Source organism: Actinia tenebrosa, unplaced genomic scaffold (assembly GCF_029948245.1).
Source record: "Actinia tenebrosa isolate PJP-AT-01 unplaced genomic scaffold, QUT_ActTen_1.0 PGA_scaffold8__29_contigs__length_14323225, whole genome shotgun sequence".
NCBI lineage: Eukaryota > Metazoa > Cnidaria > Anthozoa > Actiniaria > Actiniidae > Actinia > Actinia tenebrosa.
This window is the reverse complement of record NW_028292585.1, coordinates 1,932,684-1,945,813: the sequence shown is the minus strand read 5'-3', so window position 1 is coordinate 1,945,813 and position 13,130 is coordinate 1,932,684. Positions and strand designations below refer to the sequence as shown.

At 38.6% G+C, this 13,130-nt stretch overlaps 2 protein-coding genes across 4 annotated transcripts in view; both read right to left on the bottom strand.

The window, feature by feature from the left end:
• LOC148904937 (calcineurin subunit B type 1-like) overlaps window positions 1-1,558 on the bottom strand; it is a 23,239-nt gene extending 21,681 nt beyond the window's left edge. Inside the window, exons 1-2 of one of the 2 annotated variants that reach the window (XM_089024252.1) lie at window positions 1,418-1,558; window positions 299-338 (exon numbers count right to left, since the gene is read on the bottom strand). In XM_089024252.1, coding sequence (XP_088880378.1) covers window positions 299-311 — 13 coding nt within the window. In that variant the 5' untranslated portion in view covers window positions 312-338; window positions 1,418-1,558. Of the gene's footprint in view, window positions 1-298; window positions 339-607; window positions 1,053-1,417 lie in introns of those variants that run through there. The other variant, XM_089024253.1, reaches the window with a different exon arrangement.
• On the bottom strand, window positions 1,533-13,130 carry LOC116289993 (mucin-like protein). 2 transcript variants are annotated; one of them, XM_089024249.1, is made up of 13 exons: window positions 12,872-13,129; window positions 9,664-10,257; window positions 9,080-9,115; window positions 8,836-8,880; window positions 7,714-7,883; window positions 6,746-7,102; window positions 5,921-6,021; window positions 5,432-5,524; window positions 4,549-4,983; window positions 3,793-3,923; window positions 2,925-3,146; window positions 2,479-2,810; window positions 1,533-1,672 (listed from the first exon to the last, which is right to left on the bottom strand). In XM_089024249.1, the coding sequence occupies exons 1-13, from the start codon at window positions 12,939-12,941 to the stop codon at window positions 1,580-1,582; spliced, it is 2,679 nt and encodes an 892-aa protein (XP_088880375.1). In that variant the 5' UTR covers window positions 12,942-13,129; the 3' UTR covers window positions 1,533-1,579. The 2 variants fall into 2 exon arrangements, 1 of the variants encoding a protein (XP_088880375.1); XR_016118724.1 differs by lacking the exon at window positions 1,533-1,672 and having other exon boundaries at window positions 2,671-2,810; window positions 3,793-3,928; window positions 12,872-13,130.

The following is a 13,130-nucleotide window of genomic DNA, read 5'->3' as shown; positions in this document are numbered from 1 at the left end:
CTTGTCGCGATGTATTGTTAAGTTTATTGTATTTATTGTATGTCAAAACGATTCTGATTAATTTTTCTTTGCTTGACACACGCTTTGCCTTCCCAAAATAGTTCTAGTACAGATTTTTGCATGTATTTTATGACATGTGGGTTGTTATTGTCACGCAACCTCATAGCATTAATGACCGTAAGACCTTACAGAGAAACCTTACACCCAAATGGAGATCCTAGGGATCGCTTGTTCTTCGTTCGGCTTGCATAATTCGATCACTTAGCAAGTGCATATATCGCTTTGATCGTAGACTTACAGTGTGTTACCATATCCGATGGTAGAGAAGCTTCGTTTCCCTGTGAAGACAAATACAGAAAAGGTTTTTAGACCATGTAAGAGCAATTCTACGCTTCCTAAGCAGCAAAAATATGAACAGCATCAGTGTAAAGTAACTTCCAAATTGACTCGTTCAGCTTGAGCATTTCTTCATCAAAATTACTTTTCTATCATTGATATTCGAGATTTGATACACACAATGCAAGATCAGTACTACAAGCACTTTAAACCAAACCCAAAAGTTTCTAATTTAGCTCCAGTTTCTAATTATATGTTCAACCTCTTTCACCTCCTCCGTGTCCCGATCTTACAGATCTCAACATGCATTTTCACCTCGTGTTTCACCAATGTCAATCATGACGAGGTCCACCAATGGTATTCGTAACACTAAATTCCGATCATACCTAACTCAACAAAAACAAATGTACTGTGCCCATAGGCACAGCACAAAAAGTAAGCATTTTTCGCTTTTATTACATATCATATTGTGGCTATTCACGGTGCCATAAAAAACGAAATCGACGAAGAATTTTTTTCTGCGCGACATTATGATTAGTTTAGGCATTGTACTTATTGCTCCTGAAATTTCAAGTGAGTGGAATTTTTAGAAGCCCTTCAAATACGAAAAATAACATTGCACGCAATACATATCTGTATCGCCTTGAATAGAGCCAGATTTCCGGCGTTTCCTTTGTTTGTTTTGTCATGCAGCGCTTTTGTTTTTAAAACTTCACATGTTAAACATTCCATTGCACTTGTATATCATTAAACACATGAATTACTACCGAACAATCTCCGAGCAATGTAAATTCAAGTGATTAAATAGTACGAATATAGATATGGCTCAAAACCAAAACAACACAAGGAATTATACAGAAAAAAAATACGGGATTCCATAATTCTCGACAACACGCTGTTGTCTTACAAAAACATTGATGTTATTCATTTTGTTTTATACTATTTTGTAAATAATGTTGCAACTTGGAAACGTATTTTATATTATTAGACTAAAATACATTTTATTTTATTTATCTGATTTTAAGTACCCCGAAAATCTGGCTCTATTCAATCTGGCTTTCGTAAGAATTACTGAACTTACTCATTTTCTTGGAATCTTTGACGAGTTGTGATCCAAGCTGCTTGGTACTCAGTCCTATCTCTACGTCTCCAATCGATGCCGCATCAAACAAACAACTTGTGTCAACGTTACATTTCGCTACTGCCTCTTTTTTCAGCGAATCATTGTAAAACTTCAAGTCTTCTACAAACATAGGAAGGAACTTTTTATTGAGGAACGTGTCGGAGCTTTCACCTTCTTTGTACGTAAATAGCGAGGTTTCATTGGTAACTTGCCCTGAAAATGGGTAAAAAGATTGTTAACAAAATATAACTTAGAATCTTTCGTTCTCTGCTTTTATGCGCATCTATTATCTGTGTTTATTTCAATGTAGTTCATTAAAAAAGAAACCCGTCATCGCTAGTCATCACCGCAAGTACACCAGTGACGCGGCTAAACGGGGTCGAACTGAAAGCATGTGAGGGCTCCTCTGGCAGCCGCCATACAGTCCATGTATGTCCACAGAGCACAGTTCTAACAAGTTTGAATTAGTTAGGTTTGATTTGTGACTGGAGGTGTGATTTTAAAGTTATAAGCAATCGACCCAACAGCAATAAAAGACGAACATTTTAACGGGAATAACTGAATAACGATATATGTTAATGATTAGCTAAATTAAAAAGATACTTCTTAAGATCACGTTTAAAAATAGCCAAATAGCATTTTCACGGTTACTTAAAATAGATATCGCAAAGCCTTGTGGGATCGAAATGCTGACAAACATTACAAATAAAGGCTCCAATTACATGGAAAAGAAGAAGATTATCAGTCGAAAAACCATAGTTCTTCTATGAATTGGAAACAACAAGACTACGAAACATTGTTGCAACTTGTCAACACGTGCGTTTGGCTTGGCTTGTTCGCATTTCACTCCCATGATTCACAATTGTGATGCCATCCGTTGAAAGAGCTATGAGCAGTGCTCTTAATGTTCAGTCAGTGGAAGCGCATTCCATAATCTTGGTGCACAAACTGGAAATTATCTAGAATCGTATCTTTACATTTATCTGTTACGCCATGCTACCCATATCAACCATACTTACAAGCCATTCCATATTTATAGTAATATCATTGCCATTCATATCGTGTGGCAGTACTGTTCCATTAGGTAAAGTAAAATCATCCTCTGCATTTCCATTCCAAGTTCCAAGAAGACCTTTTGTCTTGTTCTTGAACGACTCTGGAGCAGCAGTGACGATGGAAAGTATGTGTTGTTTTTCGCATATTGTTACTGACATTCCTGAATGAAAGCTCATCTCCAAGCATTGTTTCTTAGGCTTGGAGACCGTAACAGAACCGTTATCGAGATCTTGAGATTCATTGGTCAGGCTTTTGAAGTCAAAAGGTTTTCCATCTACGAGGACTTCCATCGTTTCTGACAATAAAGGAATGCATTACATACATCGTTAATTGGAAAAAAAGAGATTGAGAAGAACTAAAATGAGAATGGCAATTTAAAAGCAAGAGCTAGATTTTCCCATGTTTTTACCATTATCATACGGCAAGGTAACTTGAACTGGAACAGAATTGTTCTCTTTGGCTACAGCTCCACTAAACATGGTAGCAGTGCCATTTCCTTTAGCAAGGCTCGTTCGGGCTTGTAGCTGAAAGTAACCATCTTTTGCATCCAGCATGACGTACTCTCCAAGACCGTTGAACGTGTAGTTCTTGCTGTCCAGTGTGACGAAGTGAGGGTCGCCCCAAAACCAACCTTGGAAAGGAATCATAGTAGTTAGTTGGGATTAGTATTATTCATTTTCGTAGTGGGATTCCTGTATACAGAATAGAGGCGAAGGAGCTGGGAATTAGATCAACGCAACAAACCATTTGACCTTTTTCGAGTTCCAGATTACCGCTGTGTTCCTTGATTACAGACTCATTTACTCAAGGCTAGCCTCGTACCAGTGTCTAAATATTAACAAATACCAATGGTAAAGTAAAGAATTCACAGCTTCAACAATACAACCACTTTAAAATTCCACGGACCTTCACTGGAACAAGTGAATATTCTGTACAAAGTCGAGGCTAACCCTGAGCAACAGAGAACTCAAGACTGGAGTATTCCTCTTGACGATCGGATTACCTGGTGTGCATGTTGCATACTGGGATGCCTGTGTACAGAAAGGAGGCGAAGGATCGGGAAATAAGATCCTATTATAAAGAAACCAATTGCTCTTGACAATTTGATAACCCAGTGCGCATGTCACGATACCGTTAAGTGAATAAGAATGAAACTCAGACACCGTGTTTTAAAAAGGTTTCAACTATCTTGACACCACGTTTCGGACGTTAGTCCTTCGTCGGAGTAAAAGAGCAAACACTGTTACAGAGTGACACCATTGCAATACTTTACTCACTCCATCTCGGGGGGATGTAACGTGAACACGTGTCTGATGGCCGTGCTTCTTGGTACATCCAGCACATGTTACTTTTGATACAGCAGTTGTCATATGCCTGTTTATCATCATTCTGGTATTCAGTGGGGTACCTATACTTATGAAACCCGAAATGGAAACAAACACGTTACAATGTTGAGTGGAGAAGAGAAGATCTGGGTTTGGGAGAAATGACTTTAAATAAAAGAGGTAAGAGGGTGAAACAATAGAAAAAACTACAAGAAGGGAGAAAGAGGAAATAATTAAAACCGGGTTCGTGCTGAGGTAACCACTTAAAATTCAAGGACTATTCAAGGAGTATACAATGACTCATTAAAAATGAATTTTCAAGGAGTATGTTCAGCTAACTATGCCAAGGTTTTACACGGTGGTTGCACATGGCCGACTTGCAGATTTCCAATCCATCTGACTAGATCTATTTCAGAACCATGCAAGTAATGATTAAAGCAAAAATTCAAGGAGTTTTCAAGGAGTTTCGCTAGAATCGTATAATTCAAGAGCTTTTCAGGTGCCCTTGAAAACGTGAATTAAATTCAAGGAGTTTTCAAGGAGTTTAAGGAGTAACATGAACCCTGTTAAAAGCCTGTTCATCTCTGCTCAATGTTTTGATCCTGTGTGGATTAAAGACGTTCTCCCTTTCTTCCTCCATTACTTATCCCTGTCTCCCTTTATTCAAAGAACTATAAAATTCAAGAATCGTTGGTTGGGTCTACTTACCTGTGCGCGTTGCCTCCATCTGGAAATCCATTTGCCAAAAAGCTAATCCACCACCACCACCCCCACCAGTGCTGTCTTCTCTCAAACTTGTAACAACACTCCTGTCCCCACCCCCATGAGGAAGGAAAGCGGGAATAGAAACAATAGCGAGGCCAACTCCACATGGTAAACCTAAATCTTCTATCTCTCCATGCTTGCCAGACACTGCAAGGACATGGTTCTAATGACTGTGTAAATGCGCGAGCATCTCCTTGCTGGTAGTACCAGTTCACGCATTTAAGCCTGTGGTCCTCTTCTCCTCGTGAGTCTTCAAGACGAATGAATACTCGTCCTTGCATTCCATTCCCGGTAGCTTGAATGGTTTGGCTGTCAGGGGATTTGAAGACGTTCAATCCTTCTATCTGGTCGATGTCGACGACCATTACGTCACCAGAACTATAGAGTAAGATAATGATAATCATCATCACCATCATCACTATCATCACTATCATCATCGTCATCATCTTCACTGTTATTTTCATCATTATCACCATCATCATAACTATCACCATTATCATCATCATCATCACTATCATCATCATCTTCACTGTTATTTTCATCATCATCACCACCATCATCGTCACCATCATCCCCATCATTAACATTATCATTAACATCATCATCATCACCATCATCATCACCATCAACAACATCACCATCATCATCATCAGAGTACTTGTTGTGTCGTATTTTAAGAGCAGAATACTTATGAACAACTCTTAAACGACTTCCCGCTCGTCCTCACTGCCACGGCGTTTACTTGTCGTGTATCACCGACTGACTATTCCTACTGGTTGACTATGTTTCTTCTTTTCATAACCAAAAGAATGTCATATTCACTCACCGTGGATGATCGTAGTAAATGTCATTCCCATGTCCTGCATTGAAGCCCACTACAGGAAGACCTTTGGAGTTATAGTACCTGCCATAATCCTCTCTGTTGATAAAATACGATAAAAAATGTTGATAAAAATTTTTTCACGAATTTTGTTACTAAGTCAAGGCTTATTAAAGCAAGTTGAGATTGGGTCGATGCTATTCCTCTCATATCCAACTGGATCTCAGGACACTTCTAATAATAATACCCACTATCCCTGTGTGCCATTCTCATGCATTGACCCTGCGCTTTGTATACAGACTGCTTAGCGGCGTAGATCCTTTCCGCAATGGTACACTCCCCTAACTTACTAAGAGATACTTACTAGCTCTCCTTAACCAGGCTCACTGGAGGTGAGCACAAAGCGTAAGGAAGGCCTCGGAGAGAAGCGCGAGGCGAGCGCAAGGAAAAACACGAGCTTTTTTACGAAATGGGAAAAGATTTAAAACACGATACCTTTCAGCAGGAACAGACCACTGGATGCCATTTTTAGGATAGTTATACATGACGAAGGAGTATACATTGTTTGTTATGAGGACGGCCTGGAATGTGTTGTTCTTTAAAATAAATCACAAAAAGGAATTACAATCAGTGTATCATTTGGAGTAACAGATATAGTATTATGTAAGGGGTTCGGATACAGAATCCATGCGGAGACGACTCACTTCCCTCACGAATGCGTGACAGCCCTCTAGAATGATTTTTGGGACATGTGCCACGCTAATATGTATAAATGCTGAAAGTATAAGCTCAAGTCCAATGAAGACGAAAGTGACGAACACTGCCTTCCATCCACTTGAACCTGTCTAATTCAATTAGAATTTGCGTGACTGCGCGAAACTCCAGGCATCATGGTGTGGATATTAACAGTGCGTTTGAACCAGTCACTGCGCACGAAATAATTATTCATCCAATGAAAATGCATGCCTGAACACGTTACGTCACGTCACATGTCCGTGTAAGCTTTTCATAGTGCAACATTTTCTATTGCTTACTATCAATCACGTGACTTTTTGGAGTTGACTGGGGGGCAAACAAGCGGTTGACTGGGGGGCAACTAGCGGATGCTAAGTCAAAACATATCAAAAAAAGTCTTCAAACTATTGTAGTTGACTATTTTCACGACATCAAACCAGAAAACAAGAGATCAAAACAACCTCCAGGATTCTACAAGCCATCAAAAAAGCGCTATTACCGGAAGTGACGTCTATTGATAGCAACCTATTTAGTTATAGCACAATTTCACAGAGTGGTAACTGAGTTTTGCTATGAGAGCATTACCTTATCCCGTAATTCAGTTCTCCATGCTGAGTACCAGTGTCTAATTTTGACCCACGTGACAACTAGAACCAATGTTGCCTTAGTAAATTCCTTAGTTAACATATTGTTTTTAGCGTGCTTATTGACATCTTCCACTGCCCTTCTTAGTATATTTTGCGCTGCAGGATCTTTATCATTGTCCTTGTAAAGATGGTAAAACACTTTTGAGACGCCAGTACCAAATGAATACCATCTGTCAACCAAAGCCCAGTAAGGAGCGAGTATGGCTTCTTTGTCAAACCAGTAACGCTTTGCAAAGTTGTTTGGCCACCTTCGGTACCAAGGATGGTTGAAGGATATCATTCCATTGCGACATACCTGACAGACAACATTTTTTATATTAAATAATTTATTTCAAGACTTTGGAAGACTTGCTAGGTAATTAATAGCATAGGTCATCCCTAACAGAGGCTTACTAATACCTATTCAACCTTTTTTCCCTATGCATTTTGTTCAAATTTGATCGATAGCCCTGAAACAACCTCTGGGCTGATAAAAGTCAGGGCACGGCTAACTCACAGATTGAACACTGAACAACCTCTGGGCTGTAATCTCTCAGTCTACCATGGTTTGTTTGTGTTGTAAAGCGCCTAGAACAGATTTGGATAGGCGCTATATAAATTTTATATAAAATAACTCACAGTAACTCACAGATCAAACCCTGAAACAACCTCTGGGCTAATTAAAGGCAGAGCACGGCTAACTCACAGATCAAACCCTGAAATAACCTCTGGGCTGATCTAAGCTGGGCTAATCTGATCTAATGATTTAGTGCGTTAGGTTTTGTGGAGGGAGGAAAACTGGAGAACCTGGAGAAAAGCTCTCAGATCAAGGAAGAGAAAGACTTAACAAACTCTACTCACATGTGATGGCTAAGTATTCCACTGAATAATACTATTTTATGTTGTCACTTTGACTTTGTTACTTACATAAAGTTTGTAGTGTCGTCTTCCAAAAAATACCATGCCTCTCGCATCTAACTGTATCTCAGGACATTTCGAATACCAATAATAATTATGCTCAGTATCCTGTTTGTCATTAGCCTCGGTACCATACGGGTACATGATTGGATCAGGCCCTGGTGGTGTCGTGGTCGGCGCTAGTAAAGATACATCAAGAGTTATTAGCGATTGTGATTCAGCATTTCAGATTTCTTACAATAGAGCGTTTTCACGTGACGTCACAGCCACCATTATGGGGTACCATAACAATACATTTTCTATCCTCCGGGAATTGAACTCTATTTTATGCAAATACTGTGCAGAAAGTTTCTATTGTTTATGGCTGCCTTCTCGCGTGAGTGAAAACGCGCTATAGACCTAATCCATTGTTTTCCCAACTCAGACCACGAGTCATTCCCTGAAGTATCATTTCTTTGTTTAACGGTTGCGCACATGAGTAGACCCATAAATCTTGGATACAACTCAAACAAAGAATCTTATTCTCAAGAGAATGGCACATGATCTGAAATGGGAAAATGTTGGCCTAGATGGATTAGGTCCATTATGATGGGAGTGAGAAAAGTAAAATTCGAAGGTCGTCATGTTCAGTGGTCGATAAGGGGCGACTTGATTGACTCTAAGTAATATTTAACAGATCAAAAACAGTTTTACGTGTTTGATACTCTGATCAAAACACGCGGGATGTTGGGAGAACACGAGAGGAGCGTAGGAAACCACGACGCGTAGCGGAGTGGATTCCAGCTTCTCGAGTGTTCTCTCAACATCCCAAGTGTCTTGATCAGAGTATCAAACACAGAAAACTGTTTTTGATTTGTTTTATAAAATAACAAACGCGCGAAAAGATCGAAAAAAAGCAAAGTCTAAGTAAATTCTCCCTACGTGCCGTCTTATTCAAACTGACCAATGAGCGCGCGCGATAGATTAAAAATGACGATAGCGTGTTTTGATACTCTCATCAAACATGGTTTTCGACCAATCATAGCGCGCGTAGTATCCCAATTATTTTATAAACAAAAATCATACTACTTTCTTACTTTCAAACACGATGGCAAAGTCGCTACGCTACTGATGTTACTTCTAAAGTCTTACCTGCGGTAGTAGCTTTTGTTGTCGACTCCGTGGGTTTGGTAGTTGCTGTGTTTTAAGAGAAGAGATGAAAAGTACGAGAAGCTGATTGGTGGCTCGCACACGACAAAAGAGGCCAAATTTCTCGTCAAGAAGTCAAACAAAATGGCGATTATGACGTCACAACCACACCAAGAATACGTTTTCATGTAAGTATATAAACACGATTTAATTAATTAATGTTTATAGTTCATAGCACGAGCCTTACCTGTCGTAGTAGCACTCCCGTAGGGAGGTTGTGTTGCTGTGTTTAAGAAAACACATGAAAAGTAAGAGAAGCTTTAAGTTAATCTAAGAGAACTTTTGTCGAATTTTGTGAACATCCCCCTGAGTCCTTGCAACAATAAACTCCTTCCTAGAGTATTAATGTTCGGTAATAAGGGCGCGGAGTCGTGCCGATAAGATATCGCAACATAGTTTTGATACTTTATGCAACAAAAAAACATTTGTTGTACGCTGAGTGGTAATAGGCCCTTGCAGTACTTCGAAATGCACCTCAATTTCGAGGACATAACAATAGGTTTCTAATTCATATTATATGAGATTGAAATTCTTTTGTTTTGTGCTCCAAATTGAACTCTTTTGACGTCACAAGGAAAGGGGTGTGTCTACAAGCAATGTATTGACTTCACATGCAAGGGGTGTGTCTACAAGCAATGTATTCGCTCTGCAACATTGTTGCGTGGCATGTTGCACAAAAAGCGGACCCTAAACATCCTCATTACTGTGTGGCATATTCTCGTGCGCATATCACGGTAAAACCGATTTACAAATCACAGTAAGGTGACTTACGAGGAAGTGTGCTTGGCCCGGAATCAGTTGTAGGGATAATGCTTGAATTACTACTTGACCACTGTATGGTACTTGTTGGTGTGGGTTTTATGAAAGAACTGGAATCCGCTGTTGTAGTGATGGTTGTGGCTGTGCTGTTGCCATAGTCTACTTCTGCTGTACTTGTTGATGTGGGTTTTATGAAAGAACTGGAATCCGCTGTTGTAGTGATGGTTGTGCTGTTGCCATAGTCTACTTCTGCTGTACTTGTTGGTGTGGGTTTTATGAAAGAACTGGAATCCGCTGTTGTAGTGATGGTTGTGGTTGTGCTGTTGCCATAGTCTACTTCTGCTGTACTTGTTGGTGTAGGTTTTACGGAAGAACTGGAATCCACCGTTGTGGTGGTGGTGGGTGTTGTAATATGGTTAGAATACATCGTGCTGGAAGTTGCATTACCAATTGTAGCGTTCTCATACCATCGAACAGTACTTGTTGGCGGAAGAAGTACATTAGTATTTGTTATATTCATTATAATGCTGGAAGAAACTGTGCGACTTGATTCTATTGTACCAATAGCACTATAGACTGGCGTGACTGAAGTGTTAACAGCGTTGACTACGACAAAAAGAAAAGCATTTGTAAGACTGAAAAGCCTTCCAATTAAAGACATTACTTTTTTCAGGCAAATAGAAAACAAGACTAAAAAAAATATTTAATTTGAAGTATTTCTTATATAGTAAAAACAGTAAGCGACGAAAAACTTTTTTTCGCGTGATATTGCATTATATTAGTAGTCTACTTTCGTTTATATTATATAATGTTTCAATTCTTGATATTTTAATTGCTAATTTGTTATTATGTGCCATTTATTTGCCGAATAGCAGTATTTCTTTCTTTCTTTCTTTCTTCTTTCTTTCTTTCTTTCTTTCTTATTCAATTGTGATCTTAAGGTACCGGGGGACCTTCGCGACCGATGTTCACTAAAAACGTCATAGCGCACTAACTATTCAACTGATATGGCTACAAAAGTATATATTTTCGTAATGCTGATTAAACACAGATTTCAGCCATGAGAATTATTTTTAGAACAATCTTATCAGTTTTACAAGAGTGCGAGTTTTATAATTTTCGACCGCTCTTTTTCAAAAAGTTTCCGGAACACGGAAATATTTTTGACTAGGAATCAGTTGACGTCACCGTAAAGAGCACAGTTTAATCTCCAAAACGGTATCTCAGAATTTTGATATCTTGTCTCGTTTTAAAGTTATTTCATGATTTATGCGTAAAAGAGGTAAAAATCACGTCAATCAAACAAATATTTCCGCAACAAATGTGTTTATCGAAAATCTGAGACACCGTTTTGGAGATTAAACTGTGCTCTTTACGGTGACGTCGACTATTTCCTAGTCAAAAAAAATCCCGTGACCTTTATTTTACCATCAGCCACTTTCATGCTTAATGTCAATATTAGCTACTCGGGTAGATATGTTGAGTTGACAGCACATGGTGGTCTGTGTTTGACCACCATTTGAAGCAGATAATGAGATTCAAAGACTTTGATCAGACTTTAGTGATGGAACATCGCCAACTATTCCGGTCATGCGCCCGCGTACAAATGCAGCGGTGTCGCTTGAAAGTGTTAGGCGAGTTAAGTCAGATTTTACAAAGAAATGTATAGAGAGTCAAGATAGTTTTCGATTTATAAATTTCTGTGTAAACAGTTTTCCACTTGCCGGGGTAGAAGAACAATATATAACATTAAAGCATTTGATTTTTACCAAACATACTTTAATTTGTTTGGAAAAACCTTTTCGTCTCCATAGTTAGATTTTAACAGCCTTCTTGCCATATGTGCTTTGTTAAATTGCAAGAAAAACACAAAAGGTCAAATATCATAAACACTATTTCTCAAAATCAGAGCTAGTTACCTCATTTGCCGGGGTTCATCCTTAAAATACACACATTCTAAATTATTGATGTAGAATCTGTGGTCGATTGAACGAATTTATACTTTTCGTTTTTTACTTTCAAAAAGCTCCGATTTGAGACGAGATTGTGAGATCCTTTCTTCAAGAATAGGCACTTTGTGAAGTAAAAACCTTGAAAATTATTCGCAAAATGCGGCATGTTTGGTACCAAAATAAAGCTTGAATCCTCGGCTCTCGTTTGCCATCATTTGTAATAGGATACCTATTAAAGCACAGGAATACCGTAGCAAAAAGTTTTGTTTCTCTAAGTCCGGGCCTGAGAGAGCTTTGGCTTCCTGTTGTTTCTATTTCTATATTTCTATACATGATATCCGCTGACTTGCCGAGCGGCGCATGGCCGGAATAGTTGGCGATGACCTAGCAATTTTATTGACTCCACACGCTATTCAATTACACAAATCATATCATGTTAAATTTCTCTTGTGTTTGTTTACTGTTTCTCATGGTAACAACATCACCGTTGGATCTAGAAACGCTGGAATGCAGTCAACTATGTTTCATAGGGAGTTTCATAACATTATACTAGATGCGTCTTAAGTTTGTACGTGTCATTTTTCTCTCTGACCTTTGTTAAGCAAAATATTTTGAAAAATATGTATGTGCAATCGAATCCTTCAGTCTTTTCAGCAGGATTTTCAGACAATAAACCAAAACAACGACAGCGTTCTCTATGTTAGCTGGCCACTATGCATATTTTTTTTTGTTTTTTGTTTTTGCTTTGTGTGTGTGTGTGTTTTTGTTTTTTTGTTGTTGTTTTGTTTTGTTTTGTTTCTTTGTTGTTGTTGTTGTTTTGTTTTTTTTTTGCAATAAAATGCATCAAAGACATGCTTAAAGCTTCATTTGACATTGTGATTGCATTAAAAAGTTTTAAAATGCTTTTAAATTCCATGACTTGGAAAACAGAAGGAACAGCGATTCAAAGTAACGTTTTTTTTCCTGGATTGTGCTCCATTTGACACCGTAATTCAGCCTAGTATGCCACGAAGATTTTTTACACTGCGTAAATATGTATTTCCATGACCGACCGTTTCGAATCGTGAGGCGAGAATTGTACTAAAGAAATTGGCCAAAATGGTAGGCAAGATGTCAAAATTGACCGAGCCAAAATAGGCCTTTTTTTTCCATCGATTTCACGGATTTTTCAGCTTTCTGAGGCTTTTTTTCCTTGTTCAAAGACAGCACAAAGTCCTCTAGATCTGTAACTAACGTTAATTGTTAACTATCTCTTCTGTACGTGTTACCTTCAAAGTCCTGCAAAGTAAGAGCGACGAGAAAGCTGAGGAACGCCAGATGACAAGATGATGAATACATTTTGCTTGCTCAATTCAAGGAGTCGCTGATAAAATTTGCAAATGATTTGAATACAACCTTAGTAAAGCACTCTCTCTAATGAGTAACTTGATAACTATTACCACATCAAATGAATATTGATTGACCTTTCCCCTTGGAATAACTATCTACTATAGTAAATAGAGATCTTTCACATAATTCCAACTACTA